The 18,960-nt window shown below is 40.9% G+C and overlaps 1 protein-coding gene across 7 annotated transcripts in view; it reads right to left on the minus strand.

Annotated features, from left to right (window-relative positions):
- The window catches only part of PPP6R2 (protein phosphatase 6 regulatory subunit 2), a 136,260-nt gene that overhangs the window by 36,708 nt on the left and 80,592 nt on the right, over nucleotides 1-18,960 (minus strand). For all 7 annotated transcript variants that reach the window (XM_072596443.1, XM_072596444.1, XM_072596442.1 and 4 more), the window contains 4 exons: nucleotides 16,149-16,286; nucleotides 10,239-10,304; nucleotides 524-636; nucleotides 66-179 (listed from right to left, as the gene is read on the minus strand). In XM_072596443.1, the coding sequence (XP_072452544.1) occupies nucleotides 66-179; nucleotides 524-636; nucleotides 10,239-10,304; nucleotides 16,149-16,286 (431 nt within the window). The remainder of the gene's footprint in view (nucleotides 1-65; nucleotides 180-523; nucleotides 637-10,238; nucleotides 10,305-16,148; nucleotides 16,287-18,960) is intronic.

The raw sequence follows: 18,960 nt of genomic DNA on the forward strand, positions 1-18,960 counted from the left end.
AGGTGCTAGGGAAGTGTTAAGTTCAGATGCCACCCAAAGGCATGTTCTTTAAGACAAGGACTTACCCAGATCTCCTTGTTTCCAACAAGGTCAGTAAAATCTGAGTGCCATTGACTAAGCAGTTTTCAGTCAGATCTCCATCAAACATGTTCTTGAGGAGCTGTTCCACACATCCCTGTCTGTTAAATAGACACCTGAGTTACTGTCAGGGAAAAGAAGAATGCATCCAATTCATCTGGGGTGCTCTAAGGGAAGAAAGAAGAAGCAGAAGGCGGGCAGCTGGGCAGCCGAAGGTCCCACCAAGCAGCAGGAAGGCCTGGCTGATGCAGGGAGGGTTCTCCTCCCGCCTTTACTCCACCAGGACATCAGGGATGAGAGCACTGAGCAATCCCTTCTGAGGGCTGCCCTGACTGACATCCTGACAAGGCCAAGAGAAACTGAACTCAATGCCCAGACTGAAATCTCTAAAGCAGGCTGGACCCAGCTGACGTGGAATGGGAGCCTTGTGTTACTGGGTACTCACGACTCCAGGACTGTGAGGAGGGGGTCAGGCTCAGAAATCTCTTGCGTCTGACTGCTCTGGTCTCTGCTGAGTCGGATGATATCACAGAGGGTCTGAGAAGCATTTGATTGTCTCTGAGAATAATACAAATGATAAGAATCACCCCGTTAGTCCCAAAGAGAACTGCTACCCAGAATAAAGAAGCTAATGCAGGAGAGATGAAACTACATGTTCTTTCTGCTCCTCATTTCTTAACCAATACATTGATCAAAACAAAACAAACTTGCTCCTGTGCATTTAGAATCAAGGCTTTTCTACACCAAGTCAGAGTAGCCTTCTTACTAAGCATTAAAGATGGCAAACTGGACAGCTTCACACAAAGTATATGGACAGGACCTGTATTCACTCAACACACATTTATTACCTACTACATTCCAAATGCCATTTTGTGGATGAGGAAACTGAGGGTCAGAAAGATAAAGTGACACAGCTTATAAAGGACTAAGGTGGCAGTCACCACTCGGACCCAGGCAGGCTCCAGGGCCAGCGCTGTTTCCTATTTACTAAGCTGCCTCTCTAGAGGAGACAAAATGAAGAAATATATTCCAAAAGGGGATGGTTTCCTTTGTCCCAGGTAAATGCAAATATGATGACAGACTCTTTAGCTCTAATTTCCTCTCCCCAGGAATATGGATCATCTGGGGAAAGCATCACCCTATGCTATGAAAAAAAAGTTTTTATGGCATCATAGCTATCTCCATTATCTCCCCCCCGCATTGAGCTATACCATATAACAAATTTATATAGTATTTTAAAGATGTTCCCTTGCCTCAAAAAGAAAAGAGAAAAAAAAAATCAGCAGAACGGATTAATACATTGACAAAGTCCCCAAACCTGCCATGTACAAGCCCTGTGAACCTTCTCCCTCCACCAAGGGGGTGTCTTCCCATCTCACTTGATTCTGGGTTCCATTCTGCTGAATTGTTGTAATTTTGGTACATTTACTTTGTTTTTTTCTCCCATTCACACTGTTGTAGTCTGTAGACTGTTTTCTTGACTCTCTTTACTCTGCATCAGGTTTCTCTGTTTTCATCATACACACATTTCTTACATCACAAGAAAATTCCATTCATGTACCACAATTTATTTACCCATTCCCCAGTCAATGCACATCTATTTTGCTTCCAATTATCTGCTACCACAAAAGGTGTCATAAATATTTTGGTATGTTTGAGGACTTTCTTCTTATCAATGATTTACTTGGGGAATAATTTTAGTAATGGAATCTCTGGAACCTTCAAAGGATATGGATATTTTAAGTTACTTTATGTGCGTAACTCTAAACTGCTTTCCAAAATGGTTGTATCATTTCACAGATCACCAACAAGATATCAATGTGCCTGTCACTCCGCTACCCCTCGAAAATTGACAGTGGCCATTTTTGGTCATCTTTGCCAATTTACAGGGTATGAAGTAAAGCTTCAGGTTTTGATTGGCATTTCTCTTTTTATTAGTGATTTGGAGCATTTTTCATGTAGCTGCAGATACTCTGCAGTTCTTCTTTTGAAAATTATTCCTGTCTTTTGACCACTTATCTGTTGAGGAATGGCTATTAATCTCACATATGTAGCTGTTAAGTATCTTGGATACCAAATCCTTATCAGAGAAATGTATTATATAGATTTTTTCCCCCATTTGACCATTTCTCTTTTCATCCAGTTACATTAATTTTGTCTGTGCAGAAATTCTTCAGTTTCACATAAGCAAAGTTATCTATTTTATCTTTTGTAATTAGCTCTATCGCCAGTTTGGTTAAGAATGTATCTCCTACCCATACCTGTGAGAGGTATATGATCTACTTCTCTTTTAATTTTTTAAATAGTATGATCTTCAAGATGAAGGCTGTATATCCCTTTAGAAAGTACTATGGAATATGGTGTATGGTGTTTGTCTAAGTCTCATTTCTCGTTTTCCCAGGAGTTATTTTTTTTATCAAATAAGGATTTTCTCCCCTAGATAATTTATATTTTCCACTTTATCAAACACTGGGTTATTGAGTTCTATTGTTTCTGATTCTCCTTTGTTAATTTGTTCCACTGATCTATCTCTATATTTTTTAATCACGTTGTTCAGTCATTTCAATTGTGTCTGACTCTCTGTAACCCCATGTGAGGTTTTCTTGGCAAAGATACTGGAGTCATTTTCCATTTCCTTCTCTTATTCATTTTACAGATGAGGAACTGAGACAAACAGGATCAAGTGACTACTAGTAAGTATCTGAGGTCAGATTTGAACTCAGGAAGATGAGTCTTCCTGACTCTAGACCTGGCATTCTATCCAGTGCAGCTGCTCTTTTTAATCAATAACAGATGGCTTTGATGACTGCTACTTTATAATATAGTCTGAAATCTGCAAGTGCTATTCCCTCTTTATCCCTACTTCTTTTCATCATTTACCCTGACATTCTAGATCTTTTGTATTTCCAAATGAATTTTATTATTCTATCAAATTCTATAAAGTATTCCTCTGATAGTTTGATTGGTACAGTATTGAAAGTGTAAATTAACTTTGATAGTATTTTTGTTGTATTGGCATGGACTAACTATGCATTGAATATTTAAGTTGTTCTTTATATTTTTAAGGAGCATTTTATAACTGACTATACAAATCTTTTGCATATTTTACGCATTTTGTAGTTATTTGGAATGTGATTTTCTTTTCTATTTTTGCTTCTCGAGATTTATTATTATTATATAACAATGCTGTTGATTTTAGAGGGCTCAATTTATAGTGGGCAACTTTGCTAAAGTTATTAATTTAATAGCTAACAATTAAATTGTCTCAATCAGTATCTTTGCTGATTTCCTTTTCCCAAGTATACCATCTCCAAATAAGAATAGTCTTTATCTCCTCTTTATCTAACTTTACGCCTTTAGTTTTTCTCTTGTCTTATCAATGTTGCTACATTTCTAGAATGATATCAAATAGTAATGGGAAGAATGAGCATCCTTGCTTCATTCCTATATTTGCTGGGAAAGGTTCTAGTGTGTCCTGTTGCACATGATCTTTGGTTTTAGTTTTAGACTGATGCTTTTTATGTATGCTTTAAAAAATCCATCCATGCCTATACTTTGTAGGGATTTTGTAGCGTATTTTGTCAGAGGCTTTTTCTGCATCTATTAGTTATATGGTTTTGGATGTTTTGTTCTGTAATGTGAATCCTAATGTTGAACAAACCTTGCATCCATGGTATAAATTCTACTTGGTCATAATAAAGGATTTCTTGGCTCAATCACGTCTGCTCAAGAGGATTTTGTTTAAAAACTTTTAGTCAATATTTATTAATGATGTTGGTCTATAGCTTTTCTTTCTGTTTCCTTCTTTCCCTAGGTTAAGATATTAGGACTATATTTATCTCACACACACAAAAAAAAGATTCTAGGAGGCTGCTTTATTTCTCACTTTTTGAGAATAAATTTAAGTATGAGTACTAATTGTTCTTTTAAAATTTGATAGAATTTTCCTGGGAATTCATCAAGGTCAGGAGTCCCCATCCACCTACCACCCACCCCTGCTTTGTTAGTTCCTTTACAGCTACATCTATTTTCCTTTCTGGGACTGAAGAACTGTTCTATCTGGTCTTCAGATAGTTTGGGTATTTCACATTTTTAAAGGTATTCCTCCTTTTGGTGTTTTCAGTAATGGTAGCATATAACTGTGTGTAATATATTCCATTATTCTTTTAATTTCTTCAGGTTTTGATGCAATTTCAACTTGTTCATTTATATTTAATTGGTATTTTCTGCCCTCTTTGTTTTAAGCAGATTAGCTAAAGATTCATCCATTTTATTAGTCTTTTCAAAGACCCAGCTTTTAGTTTTAGTTGTCATTTGTTATTATTTGTTTCCAATTTACCTATTTCTCCTTTACTTTTTCATATATCTTTTTTGTACTTATTTTAGGTTTATTTGTTCGATTTCTAATTTTTTAAAAATGCATATCCAGTTCATTAATGCTTTTTCTATTTTGTTAATGTATGCTTATAGGGATACTATTTTTCCTCTTTAGGACTGCTTTAGCTACACCCTGGAAATTTCATCTATTTCTTCATCATTATCATTTTCTTTTACATAAATTTTTCTATGACTCAGTTTTTGATCTATTCATTATTTGAGATTTCATTGTTAAGTCTCCATTTGGGTCTGTCTTTTGTTTGTGGTCCCTGAGCCAAGGACCATCTCATTTTATGGTTTGTAAAGGATGTATTTACTATTTCTGGTTTTTTATATTTCCTTGTAATATCTGTGTGCCCTAATACATGATCAACTTTTTAAATTAGTTTCATGTAGTGCAGAAAAATATGCATACACATTTGCAGCCCCATTTAGAAGCTTCTATTAGGTCTTTTAGTTCCAATTTCTCCAGCAATTTGTTGAGTTCCATACTTTTCCTTCTATCTTCCTATTAAAATTATCCAAATCCGAGATATGGATATAATATTCTCCTGTCTCTATTGTGTTACCATCTATGTCTTCTTATAGCTCATTTAATGATTCCTTTATGAATTTGGATGTTAAGAAATTTAGAACATATATGTTTCTTACTGATACTGATTTGTGGTCTATTATTATGGATGTCAATTTGTTGTCTATGCAATGTTCATCGTGGCATACTGCCATTTCTTTGTTTACCCCTTTACATTTTTTGAATGTTTGTTTTTGCTTTGTCAGATAGCATGATTGCAATTTCTACTTTACAGGATTCACTTGACACATAGTAAATTATTTTCCATCCCCTTCAATTTTTCTTGTTTCTTTATTATTTAAATGTGTTCCTTGGAAGTAACAAACTATAGGGGTCTGCTTTCTTATCCAATCTGTCACAGTTTCATTTTACTGGACTGTTTGATCCATTCACATTTAAAGTTATTAGAAAAAAGTTATTTAAAGTTATATTTTCCTCCCTTTCTCTCTAATATTGTTTTCCAAGTTATGTTGTAAACACAGTATTATATCTCTTCAGCTTTAGCTTAGTCTTTTTTAAGGTGGGCTTATTCCCAACAGCTCTCTTTACCTTTCTCATTACCCCTTTCCCTTTGGAATTTTGATTATTAATTCCATTTTCTTTCCTGAGTCTATCTAGTTGTTTAGTTCTTCTACTCTTTTTTCCTCTCAACCAAGTGGATTTTCCTGCACCTCTCTTCACTTTAACTAGTCTTACCTATTAGTTTTATGTGCTCCTTTCCAAGAGGATTTCTCTCATGCCCTTCTTCACTCTCCAACCTCTTTTTCCATCTACTCTAGACCCTCAATCTCTGGTTCATGACCCATATAATTACCTAGTCTCTCTCTATTCTCTGTATTCCTCATGGAATCAAAATTTCCAACACATCTATTCTGGGCTCTGCCCCCAGGCAGCTTCTGTCACGGCCTTGTGGAGCTTGCCCTGCAGATTTCATTTTACCTCGCTCCCAGAACAAAGCCAATTCTTAGAGCTGAAAGGACACTGAACCGTGGCACAACCCTCCTCTTCACAGAGCTGACTGTGCCCACAGAGCCCACCACTAACTGATACCCTTCACCCCCATCACCTTCCTTCCCCATCTGTCTCAAAATCACGAGTCCATTCGTTCCCACTCCCCCAGGTACCAGATGCCCCCTGGAGTTCCAACTCTCCCCAATACTCCAAGGTAGGACAAGTGGTCTTTTCAAGTAACAAAATCCACTAGACAATGCCTGTCTCCCTTTACAGAACATTTCTCTTTGCTCATAGGGGTATTCATCAAAAAAACCCTCTCCCACCACCAAATTAAAGCCTCCCTCTTCCTTTACACCACTTCTCAATCTCTGTCCCCCTGCAGGCTCTTCTCTTCCTGAGAATCCCCAGAAGTCACCTTTCCCTCATGATTAGCCCTCAATTTGATTGTGGCACATCACATTCCCCTTTATTGCTCTATCTCTTCCCTTGTCACGCACCTATTTTGTAATGTAGTCCCACAAAAAAAATAATAATTCACCTATTGGCAGGGCATAGATTCTATTCGCAGAGATCCAGACCTGCCTCTTCACTGTTACCTCTGCCTGACTTCTGCCTTCACTCCAGTCTCCTTGTGTACCTTTAGAAAGAAGCCTCTTACTGGTCTCTCTGATGTCACTTATTTGCTGTTGTCCATGGTTAATGCATTTATCCTTTCTGTTGAATGGTGTGTTCAAGAACAAACAAGATCTTTAGGTCTGGTTTTTGTTCCTTATCTATTGCATGTGCATTTATTTGCATTTATAGTTCAGCTCAGATCTGCAGGGTAGGTCAGCTCCACTACTCTTCAGAACACATTTCAGTCCCTCCTTCATTCTCTGGCCAGTGCACAACAGTCTTCTGTTATCTGGATTTCCTCTCCTTTCTATTTGAAGGTCTTTCTCATGGTTGCTTGAAGGACCTGTTGTTTCTGGATTAAATTGTTAAAATTAATCAGCATGTGTCTCAGGAATTTGCAACTTTCCCTGTGCATCTCCCCGAAGTGATCTTTGAACTCTTTCCTTTGGTATTTCATTTTCTGCATTGAGAAACTCTAAGGAGTTTTCTTATATTATCACTTGCATTGTGGTATTGTTCACTTTTTGACTTCTCCTGTTCTTCTGGAGGTCCATAACCTTTAAACTGTCTCTATGCATCCCATCTCCATGAGCAAGATGTTTTGTTTGGATAGACATCATCTAGACTGTTCTTCACTTCGGTGTATTTGCATTTCCAACCAACTTTTCTCTCTGCTTTCTTTGGTGAGATTTGCCATCTCATATTCAAGTTTTTCTGTTCTGCCAATTATTTTTGCTATACAAAACATAAATTCTGCTCTCATAATTATCATTTCTCTCTTGAAATCCTCAGGAACAGCATGCTGTGATTCTACATTCTCAGATTCTGTAGGGTCCTCTCTCTCATCAAGTGCTGGATCATTTTCCTTTGTTTTGCAGTATTTATTCATAGATACCTGAATTCATTTACTACATTTAGAGGTCATGTTTCTTTCTGTTGATTTTATCTGCTTATGTTCAGGTTCTTTGAGTTTTCTTCTTCCTGAAATTTTGGATCCTTTCAGTCTTTTTTCCCCTCATTTTCCTCTATTATTCACCTTCTGACTCCCCCCTATTCTGACAATGGCTTCCCTGGGGGGCTGGATCTCAAACTACAATTTCCTTCCACAGTGGGTGATTCAAGGTTCACCAGTCTATGCTTCTCCCCAAGTGATTTTTTGGGAAGAAAGAACTGATCCCAGTTGGGTGCTGGGCTTTTTCTCTCACACTTAGTGGAGTGTCACACAGCCACCACCACGTACACACAAACACACACACACACACATGCACGTACACACACATAGTGCTCTGTCCTGCTCTTTCTGCTCCTCCATTTTCTGGTCTACCAGTCCAGAGGGTTGGTGCCACTGTAGCTGGGGATGATTTCTGACAGTTAGAGTTTGGTCTCCAAAGTTCTGAGATGAGGGGGAAGTTAGAATATGAGATTCAGCACTGTTTCAAGCCCAGACACATCCTTCCCTATTTTCTTCCTTCTCGACTCTCCTGTAAAGTTCTGTTACAACTCAGAATACTGATGGGCTGCTGACCATGGAGATCCCAACAAACTTTCCAAGGCACTGGAACTGAGGTGTGGGGTTGGTTTTTGGTCCAAGTCCAGGGGGTGGGTCCTTGGGCCAATTAATGTAATGTCATTGGTAGTGATATGGTGGGTGGTGGAGGAGAAGGTGCTGTATGAGCTCCCAGTAGTTGTGATGTGATTGGAGTTTGTTTTTTTACCTTCTTTTAGGTTCCAGGTGACCTAGACCATGGAGACAGTTGAAGTTCCTTGATCTTTGGGATGTAATTTCTGTTTTGGATAGATGTGAGAGGTTGTGAGAATGGCTAATCCTAAATGTTGCTGGTCATCTGAGCCAGAACCCTCTTCTTTTTAGTTAGTGTCAGGATCCATGATGTTCTCTGAAGTCCAGGGACATCATGTATACTTGTGGTCACTCATTGTGATGCTCCCCTACCTTCAACAATTAACAACCTCTTAGCTGCTGCAGTTCCCCAGGATCCTGCTCTGATGTGTTTGAGTGAAGGAAATAAGACATGAATGTGGCTACCATACTACTCCTCTCTTTACATCTTTTAGCCAACCTCTGGTTCAAGCATCTCAGCCTGTCCAAGAGGGCAAAGTTGCTATGGTGAGAACAGCAGAAAGAAACATGAACCATACATCCTACAAGAACTGAATTCACCTCCTCAGTGGTGGCTATGGAGATGGTCAAATTTTAGACTGACTCCAAACGGTCATTGAAAAACGATCCCCTGAGTCCAAAGACAGTCTTTGGAGCATTGTGTATACATGATGTTGGGCAGAGAAACCACAGGGCCTAGAATAGATTTTGGAGGCAGAAGACCTGATTTTAAGTCCTAGCTTCAAAAACCAAGAGTTTGTCATCAAGGGTCTCTCAGCTTGGTCTCTGTGTGCATGGGCATCATCCTTGCACTGGGTCCTTCACAAAGCTGTTATCAGTACCATTTGTGCCCCCAGAGATCTCCAGACAGGCAGACTCCACTGCTGCTCTTTGTCACGGTCTACCCACAGGGCTAGGGCACATGGACTCTAGCTTTACAGTACAAACCACAAGAACAAGGCTGAAGGAAAACTTAAGAAACTACTTGAGAAAAGAACCACTAGGCTGAGATGAGAGAACCACTAAGCTGTCTCAGAGAGACAGCTATCTTCAAGTATCTGAAAAGCTGTCAGAGGAAAAATGTCTTCAGACTTGACCTAACTGGTTAAAAAGGGCACAATGAGAATTGAGTGAGTGAAGTCTTCAGTCAGATTTAGGCTTAATGCCAGGAAAACCTCCTTACCAAGCAGAATGTGCTGCCTCAGGATGCAGCAGGTCTTCATATAAAAATCAGGCCCTGGGTTTCAGAAGCCTCCATGAGAGGTGTTCTTGAGGGGATTCCTTTGGAGGGAGGCCCCTTCCAACCCTTCCAATTCTGTGATACTGTTGCACAAGGCCGAAGGGAGGCAGCCAACAGAATTAATCAATTGCTTTTAACTTCAGTACCCAAAGCAGATGTTGTTTGGGTCTTTTCCAAAGGGCCCATCAGCCTCCATTTTGAATGCTGCAAACAGAAAAAGGGAGCCTGGGAGTCCCTCTGAATCACCTTCCAGTGTGGAACACCACCTGAGTCTGCCCAAACATGAAAGCCTAGGAGTTGGTTCAAGGCAAGATTCAAATGACTCTGAGTCACAAGTGGAGGCCATAGACATGAAGATGTGGGGTGGCTGCCATGCTCCCAGCCTCCCAAACTCACCAGCAGTTCCACTTTCCAGTCTCTTGGATAAGAAGCAGAGACCTTTGATTCTAGTTATTCAAAGTTGACAGCAGATACTCTAAAGCGACCAATACTACAGAAAGATCCCTTAGGCCGAGTCCCATAGGAAAACAAAGCCCTTTTCATTCACTGGAGTACGAGCCAGGATTCAGGCCTGTCCAGGAGCCATGTGGTTACAAGACAGACAGACTGAGCAGTATGGGAGCATGTAGAGATGATTATTTTTTAAACCTTCTGCCCTCTTGCTCTATAACCTATCCAAAGAGACCGAATAACAGCTACAATTAGTGCACGTGAGCCCTCTCTGAGGTTTGAGGGGTGGGAGGGTGGAGAGAGGGCACGGTGGGCAGCCTGGGCTTCCTACTCACATCTTCATCCTGGCTCGAGTGGATCAGCTCCACAAGCCTCTCAATGATGTTCTCTTCATTCAGCCACTGAAAAGAAAGAAAAAGGCCTTGGGTCAACGTCTGTACCAACAAAAACCAGGTCCTGGGTTCCAGAAGCCTCCATGAGAGGTTGTATGCTGTAGTGGAGAGAGTTCTGGATTGAAAATAGAGAATGTGAGTTCAAATCCTGTCTCTGCCACATATTACATGGGTGACCATGGTCACATTACTTAATCTCTCTGGGATTGTTTTCTCATATGTAAAATAAAGGATTAGACTTCTTAAATTCTCTTCTACTCTCAGCTCTATGATCTTGTAATTATATTACACATACATATGTTACATGTACAGAGAAATAACTACCAGGTAACTGGAGAGAGAAGGAAGGGGGAGAGACAGAGAGAGGAGAAAGACAAGAGATCTAGAAAGAGAGGAGAGAGAGAAGAAAAACAGAGACACACAGAGAGAAGAGAGAGGAGAGAGAAGAGAAAGAAGAGAAAGAAACAGAGACAAAGACCCAGAGTAAAAGAGAGAGACAAGAGACAGGAAGAAAGAGAAGAGAGAAGGGAATGGGGAAGAAACAAAGGCAAAGATGGAAGAGAGAGACAAAGAGACACAGAGAGAGGAGGGGAAAACAGAATAAAGAAGAGAGGAGGGGGGAAAGAAACAGTGGCAGAGACCCAAAGAGAGAAGACAGAGACAGAGACAGAGATGGGGGGGAGAGATGGGAGAAAGAAGAGAAAAAGGGGAGAGAGTGAGAGACTGAGAGAGGAGAGAAGCAAAGAGAGACAGAGAAAGTAAGCAGAGAGCACACAAGAAAAGAGGAGAGTAAAATGCAGATGAGTGGGTGGAGGCATGTCAGGACAGGCTTCTATCTTATCATTTATTTCTGTCTTTTCATTTCATTCATTTTTTTAAAAATTTTGAGTCAGGATGATTTTCTTTTTTTTTTTTTTTTTGTTAGGATGATTTTCAAGAGGAGGCAGCACCCAAGGTGAACCTTGAAGGAGACTAAAAATGTTAAGGCACTTTAGTCATGAGCGACAGCCTGGGTAAAGGCAAGGAGGTAGGAGATGCCAAAGATTGTGAAACAGCAAGGAGGTCAATATGGCTGGAAAGTCAAATGCACTGAGGAGAGTAACGAGAAATTAATAAAAAATGATGAGATGAACATTCCCCTTTTAAAAAACTTTCTTGCAGTCTGACATTCCCTTAATCTATTTATCCAAATTCAGTTCAAACCAACTCTTCTTAGCACTCATTAAACTTTCAATCAAGCACTTCAATAGTGCCTCCTTCATGCTGGGTCCTGGGGATACCAACATCAAAGTCAAAGTCTTCCTGCCCTGGAGGAGCTCCCCATTTATAGGGCGAGTCCCCGCACACACGGGTGAGCACAAGGTCATCAGGGTGCAAGCATTACAAAAGGCTTCCTAGAGAAGGCAGTCCTTGAGATGAGTCTTCAGAGACATGGAAGTGATCATAGGAAGAGAGCATTGCAGGCGTGGAGCATAGCTGGTGTACAGGCCATGAGGACAGGGCAGGTGGGCCGTCATGTGTGCAAGAAGGCTGGGAAATGCACAGAGCTTTCTGTTGGAGGCCCCACAATCCTGATTCTTGCAGACCCCCTTGATTCCTCCTTTTCCCTCACCTCGTGGTCCTCCAAGCCCTTCTCACTCATTTCCCACCTAGATTATGGTGACGGCTTCCTCATCAGCCTCCCTGCTTCAGGTCCCTATACCACCTATACCACCCCTACCACCAGTCTATCCTCCAAACAGATGCCAAAGTGATTTCCCTTAAGAGCATTTCTATGCCATTCCCCTAATCAATGAACTCCCCCCTAGCTCCCTCTTGCCTCTAGGATTAGATACAAACTCCTCTGTTTAGCCTTTAGAGTCCTTCACAAACTGGCCTGACTTAACGTCCTAGTCTGACCAGCCAGCCTCTCCTCACCACTGCTGGTGCCATTACTCCTCCATGAGCCCGCACTGCTCTCCATGTTGGTGTAGGGAAGCAGGCATGTCATAAATACCTGTCCTCAAAGTGTCTAATTTATCTTTAGTTCCCAATGCCCATCTGACCTAGCTGAAATGCCTCTGATGGATTCACTTGGGAAAGTCCCTGATCCTGTTCACAGTGAATTCTCACTGATTGCCTGATTCAGCTGATGAGTGTTCTCACCCGACAAAGCTATCAGAGCTAAGAGGGATGACTGACTCAGTTTACTCCCCGCCATACAAACAAAAAGTGGTTTAAAAAAAAAGGAGGCTAAAAAAAGTGAGTATTGCAGTTCAGTATGAGACGTATGGGATGGTGATAACCGAGGCCAGAGAGAAAACAAAGCTGCTTGAATCTTATTTTATTTCTGTTTCTCTGCCAAAAAGAATGATATTTAGTACTAAAAAGTACCAAGGCTAAAAGACAGTCGATACCCAAGAAAAGTAAAAGAGCTCCTAGAAGCCCCTGTGAATTCAAGACACTGGAACAGATCAAACAGAGCAGAAGTTCGTTATCTGAGAACACTTGGTACTGAAAAAAATGCCACTTAAGAGTGAATCCATTAAAAACAGGGACCAACATTTTCAAAGTAAATAGTTTAAAAAGAAAGTCTGATGAGGACTTTATTTTGAAAAAGATGAAACTAAAAGCATGAAAAATAAGTTATTTTATATTACATCTTGTATTTGAGAAAATCTGGGTTATAATTGCAACTACTCCCCAATTACTAGAATGAAGAAAGAAAGAACTGGATGCTGGGTGCATGCTTTTCCCAACAGAACTGTATGTTAACATGATGATGGTGCTATCCTAAAGAGGGTCATGGTGGCAAAAAATGTTTGAGGTCATTAATTAATTTTCCCAAAGATCTCTCACAACGTTTTGATATTTAAAAGCTCCTGGCTTGTTTTCTTCCTTGTCAATTTGTTAACACTACCCTATTCCTACTTGTCAAAGTTATCAGTGCAGAGTACATATGCTATGGCAGTGTGTAAAATAAAAGGATTCATGCATTTCAGACTTAATAATTATTAGACTTAGAATTTTTTTTAGTTTATGATCACAAAAAAAAACCTTAGTAAATCAGTCATGAAAGATTTCTTAATTTATCCACACTTCAAAATGCAATTTCAATATTACAAGCAGCATGCCTTTAGGTTTGTTTTTCAAAACTCTCAGATTTTCACTCCTATAGATAAGAAAAAGCTTCAGCTTTGTTGTTTTTGGTTTTTTCCATCATTTGCACTTCCATCGATGGGCAGTCAATCTGCTATTTCAAGAAGGTAGAATTTTGCTCTTTTTGATGAGTTCAAACCCCCAATTCATAATGTAAAGCTTTTGTTTGAATAGTTTACAAGGCTGAGAAAGAGCTTTCATACTAAGTAGCCAATGGTCTTTCTATTAGCTCTAGGACATCACTCCTTCTACGTGTTCATTTTAAGTCAGAATGCTTTACCATCATCATAGCCTTATTTTCAATAGATGACCATTACTGAAAATGGCATGAATAGCTGTTTATGGCATGTAAGAACGGGCGATGTTGTTTATTCACATGTCCCTTGAAAGGGTAAATATGACATTAGAAACAAAGAGATGTGAACTACAAAGTGATGCATCCTCACCCCTAACCCTGGATCTGTGCTTGAGCCGAGACAAGGCTTTGACATTTTTGTCAGCAACATAGGGAGATGGGAAAGGCTGCTCCTACAGTGGGTGCACTTTCCTCTTAATCCTGGCCCCCCAGGAGATCTGAGGGTAGTCCCAGATTCGGCTCATGGTCTTTGTTTTCATCCCCGTGCCTGCCTCATACTTGGGGCCTTCAAATTATAGGTTGATGTCCTTCAAATGCCCCAGTTTCCCAAGATTCGGTCAGGTATAGGAGAGCTGGTCTCCAGCTACCCTCCTCAAGCTCTAGAAGCCAAGGATGGAATCAAAGTTAGGAGACTTGGTGATAATGAGGTGTTAAAACTACCTGTAAAATTTCAACCCTAACTAGTATAAACATATCCCTTGATTTAATCATTAGAAAGGAGCCTAGCTTGGTCTAACAGTTCAAGAGTGTGGTGGTTCAAGTTGGTCCAGGCAGGAGACAGCAATCAAGGAAAAATGGAGCTTCCAGAAGGTGGAGGAAGGAAGGCCCTAAGAAAACACATCCCAGGCAAAGGCAGCCATCATAAGGAATAAGGGCCAGAAGGCTGACAGTGAGGCTCTGAGGGCTGACCAGGCAGAATATATTGGGAAAGATGCCAAGTCACCAACAATCCATAGGATTAGAGACCCTAAGGTAATAATTCCCTATTTCCTTTCTCCCTGTGGACTCTGGCATGGAAGCTCAAGACCTTTTACCTCTTGGCATGGGGAAAATCTATTTACCCTTCTTGTTTCAAACATTTACTTTATCCTTATAAACAGTGTTAATCACAGACTTTTGCTAGCCTGCGTGTACTTACTGGAAATACAGTTTGGAGAAAGCAACTGACAAAGGGTAACAACCCTGAGAAAACAGAGATAGATTTAACAATGAAGTGTTTTGCCAGAGCTATCTCTGGCTGGGGGCTCAGAGCTAAAAATAGAGAGAACTGTGTATTCTTTAGTTACAACTTTCCAGGCATAAAGAGACTGTTTACAGTGTGAAGCCCATCTAGACAAAGAGTCAGTAGTAAAGATGGGAGATAGGGAGAGGGGTGGGTGGGAGGGAAGGGGATGTGACTAAAGATGGAAGAATACCCTGGTCACCACCCCACCACTGCTCCACAGGGATGGTCACACCCTGGATATCATCCCATGCAAATGTTCCACCTCTACAACCCTTTATTCTGAAATTCTTCTGTCTTCCCACCCTCCTTGACTTTCCATCTCTCACTCTTCCTTATGCCTCCAGATACTACACCTTTCTCTGCTTTTCCAGACTGTCTCCCCTGTTCTAGCTTTACTCTCCCTAGATCCAACTCTTCACCCTACAGTTAACCAGGCCAATTTTACAGTCTTTCACCCTTGAGACTCTTACTTCCTTGTTCTATAAGGTTCATACCTTTCCAAAACCAAACACTGGGTTAGTTTTACCATCAGTCTCCTCTATTTTTACTTATGTGCTATTCAATGCTAATGGTGGAAATCTCATAAAATTGTGCTAATTGGGACTACAAGTTTATGCTACAGATATCTCAAGTGGACTTTCAGTGCTGTGTGTCAATTTGTTTGCCTTTCCCTGATTGACTATTGTACTCCAAGCCTCTGTTCTGGGCCCTTCTGAGAAACATCCTCAAATTAATAAATAACACACTTAAAGCTCAATTAAGCAAGAATTAATATAAGAATCATAAGAGCAAACAGAAGAGAGCAGAAATTTTAAAATTACAGGAACAGAAATTGCTAGACAGTACATGAAGAGGAGTAATATGAACTAAGACAAGAAAGGCCATGGGAGCTAGATGGTGGAGGGCTTTTTTTCAGGGAAAGACCAGTGTACCTCTCTAAAAACAAACAAGCCAGAACAGTTCTATTTTTTTGTTTGTTTCACAGAATAACTTCCAACAAGTTCGTTCTTTCTCAGCATAAGCTCCCCAGCTCCTCAGAAGGTTCCCAGATCAGGTGCTGCCCTGCCATCCTCAGCCTGACACTTCAGCACAAGGGGAACAGGTGCTCTGGTAGGCAGAATGGGATGCACTGGTTTGCTGTCCCTGCTGAGTCAGACAGCCTCCCCCTGCTGCTCTGGGTCACACAGAGCTCTGTGACACTCAGGATCATGTAGCTCCCCAGTGCAAGCTTCCCCAGGCTGGCGGCTCAGAAGGCCGGGGAAGTTTATGTGGTATTGACTCCAGTCCTCCCAGCTAATCTGGGGAGGTTGGTTCGCTGGCTGTATTCTTCAGTGGGAAGTATGTATACACTTACATTCAAGACTTCCTGACGAAGAGCTGCAGGCTCCACGCAGCTTATCAAACGAAGTAGCAGGTCCATCATGGCAGAGGTGTCAATGTGCTTGAGGACCAGGCTAATGAACTGGTCTTTCTTTTTCAGAAATGTAATCACCTAAAACACAAATTAATCTCTTATGAGAAACAATAGCAGAGTGTGTCACAGGAAATCTCTCTAAAGTCTTAGGCACAACCCCTTGAAAAAGCCTGGATCATACGAGGGAGGTGGGACTGAGAATGTGTGATGTAGAAATGAGTTGATATTAGCTGGAGCTGTCACTAAGGGACAGAAGAGGCCAAGGAGAATGACTTCTTCATCCCCATGTATCTGAGGAAAGAAAATAACCTGCCATAGCAAACAAGATCTGCCAGGAGTCCAGAAGCCATCTTGTATGTTAAATACTTCAGAGGTAAGCACTGTCCCCAGAGGAGCCCAATGAGGACTGACCCCTATGGAGAAGCAGGGCACCAGGAGGGCAGGTGCCAAGGGAGGGCTTTGTTTGACCAAGGGAATGACAGAGGCAAGGAAGAGCTAAATCCATGTTGAGAACAGAACATTCCAACTAAGAAAATCACAACTCTTCTGAAGGAATGAAGTATCTCAGAAAAGCTTTTAAGTGTGTGGAAGGAACCAAACAAATGAAAGAATGAATGGATGCATGCATGTATGTATGTATGATGTATATACACATATATGTTTTTAAAGTGCAACAGCCCTGGGCAGAGACTGAAGGTCCTCCTGGGAAGGTGCCCAGTGGGTTAAGAAAAAAGAGTCAACAGGGATCGAGTTAGAGAAGTGATCTGTCACCAAGGGGCGAAAAGAGACTCTTAGAAAGGGAGAGTAGAGGAATCACAAATGGCAGGACAGAAAATAAGAACTAGGGCAGACATCTTAGAAAAGAAAGGTTCGGACAGTGGAAACAACAACAGGTTTATCACACAGTGGGGTCCAACACGCACCCCCCAACACACGTGAGGACAGCTCGAGCCCATCTGATTTGGTTGTGTTGGTATATTAATTAAAAAAAGAAATACATAAATATGCATGGTTTTCTAAGTCAGCATGAAGCCTGCAGACATCCTTCCATATGGCTTAGTGGCCCCAGTTTCTATCTGAGTATGATTCTCTCATTCTGAAAGAGTGGCCTTTCCCTGAGGCTGAGACAATAGAACTTCCCAGCAGAAGAAGGAATCGAGTACAAAAGTAGTATGGGACGGTCTGAATCTGATGAGAAGTTCCTCTCTCCTCCAGCAACCAGCTACTATAGCTAAACAATCCTAGTCGTTTGAGGTTTTCAAAGCACTTTACAAGTCCAATCTCATTGGATTCTCACAACAAGCCTGGAAGGGGTGGGGGGGGGGGTGCTGCTGTTATCTCTATTTTGTCACCCCGATGAGGGGCAAAGCGAACTGCCCCAGCTAGCCAGTATCCAAGATGGGATTTGGCCTCCGGTCTTCCTGACTCCAGACCCAGTGTTCCAACCTACCAGGATGGATTCCGGGAGGATAGAGGGCTGCTTGTAAAACAAAGGGTAGCATCAAAATATGGAGCCTGCCTGGTGAAGACTAGGGCTTGAGTCAAAGAAGTGGGGCTGAGCTATAGTCTGTCCAGAGCTCTGAATGCAGAAAATAGAATTACCCGAGGCATCTCTACAAGCCCAAGTTAGACATGTAATTGCTAATGTCAAAAACAAACAAAGGAGATCTACATAATGCTCCAAGCCTAAGAGCCATTGGTAAAGCCTTGAAACATTTTTATATATTTTGGAAAACTGGTCATTTCTTCATTTTCCCTACTCGTTTTAGTCAGACCTAAGACTAACAGTAAATGTTTTTGAAAATTAAAGTAACTATGTGATGGTGCAAATAACACCCTAAGCTGGGTGTTTCATTTCATTCTGATGTAGATTTGGAAGCTGGAGGAGTCTGATTTCATCAGTGTTTAAAACACCAGCCACATCTTCATATGACAAATCAGTGAACAAAGGATGGTCATGAGAGACCTCGGGACCCCAAAGTGCTCGGGAGCTCCTGTAATGTTTCAAAAAAGGTGCTTTTGCTGCTGGTTTCCAAAACCTTCCCTTCTGCTGGTCAGGATGCTCACTGAAGGGCTTTCCTAAACATTCCAGCCATGCGCGCTTGGCGAGACTCAGAACGCTGCCCATCCTGGGGCTCACAAGAATGTAAGGCACTTAGGAAGGATCTGTAGTGCCCCGAGAAGCTGAAGACAACTGTTTACTGAGCATCGAGCAGCACACTCAGGCCGGCTCTGTTTGATTTTTAGGTGATAATGTTTAATATAAAATTTTAGAATAATCTCTTTGTTCTCTCTGAAGTAAACTCAGAGAGTGCCTCTTCCTATGTCAGCAAAAGCCAGCCAAGGCCGACTCCACACTCCTTAAGGAGACCTTTAACCTAAGATACTATATCTTGAATAATAAGACTTTCCTTTGATGAATAATGAGACTTTCCTTTGATGAATCTTATTATCTATAGACACATACTATGTTATGAATAATGGGACTTTCCTTTGATTTATAGACATATACTATGTTATGGCGTATTAATGATAAAGAAAATATAGACATCTTAGATCATAATTTCTATTGAACATTGTTTACGCTTTCCTATGTCAATTATCTGTTTAAGGGAGGAAGCCTACCACTTACTAGTGGTGGGGTTTCTTTCCTTATCACCGAGACATATGCTTACCCAGCTGGAATCCCAAGGCCTGACCAGCATTACTTTGTTAATTGTCTTGTCTTACTAAATTTATGATTTGTTCAACT

Source organism: Notamacropus eugenii, chromosome 3 (assembly GCF_028372415.1).
Source record: "Notamacropus eugenii isolate mMacEug1 chromosome 3, mMacEug1.pri_v2, whole genome shotgun sequence".
In the NCBI taxonomy this organism is placed as follows: domain Eukaryota; kingdom Metazoa; phylum Chordata; class Mammalia; order Diprotodontia; family Macropodidae; genus Notamacropus; species Notamacropus eugenii.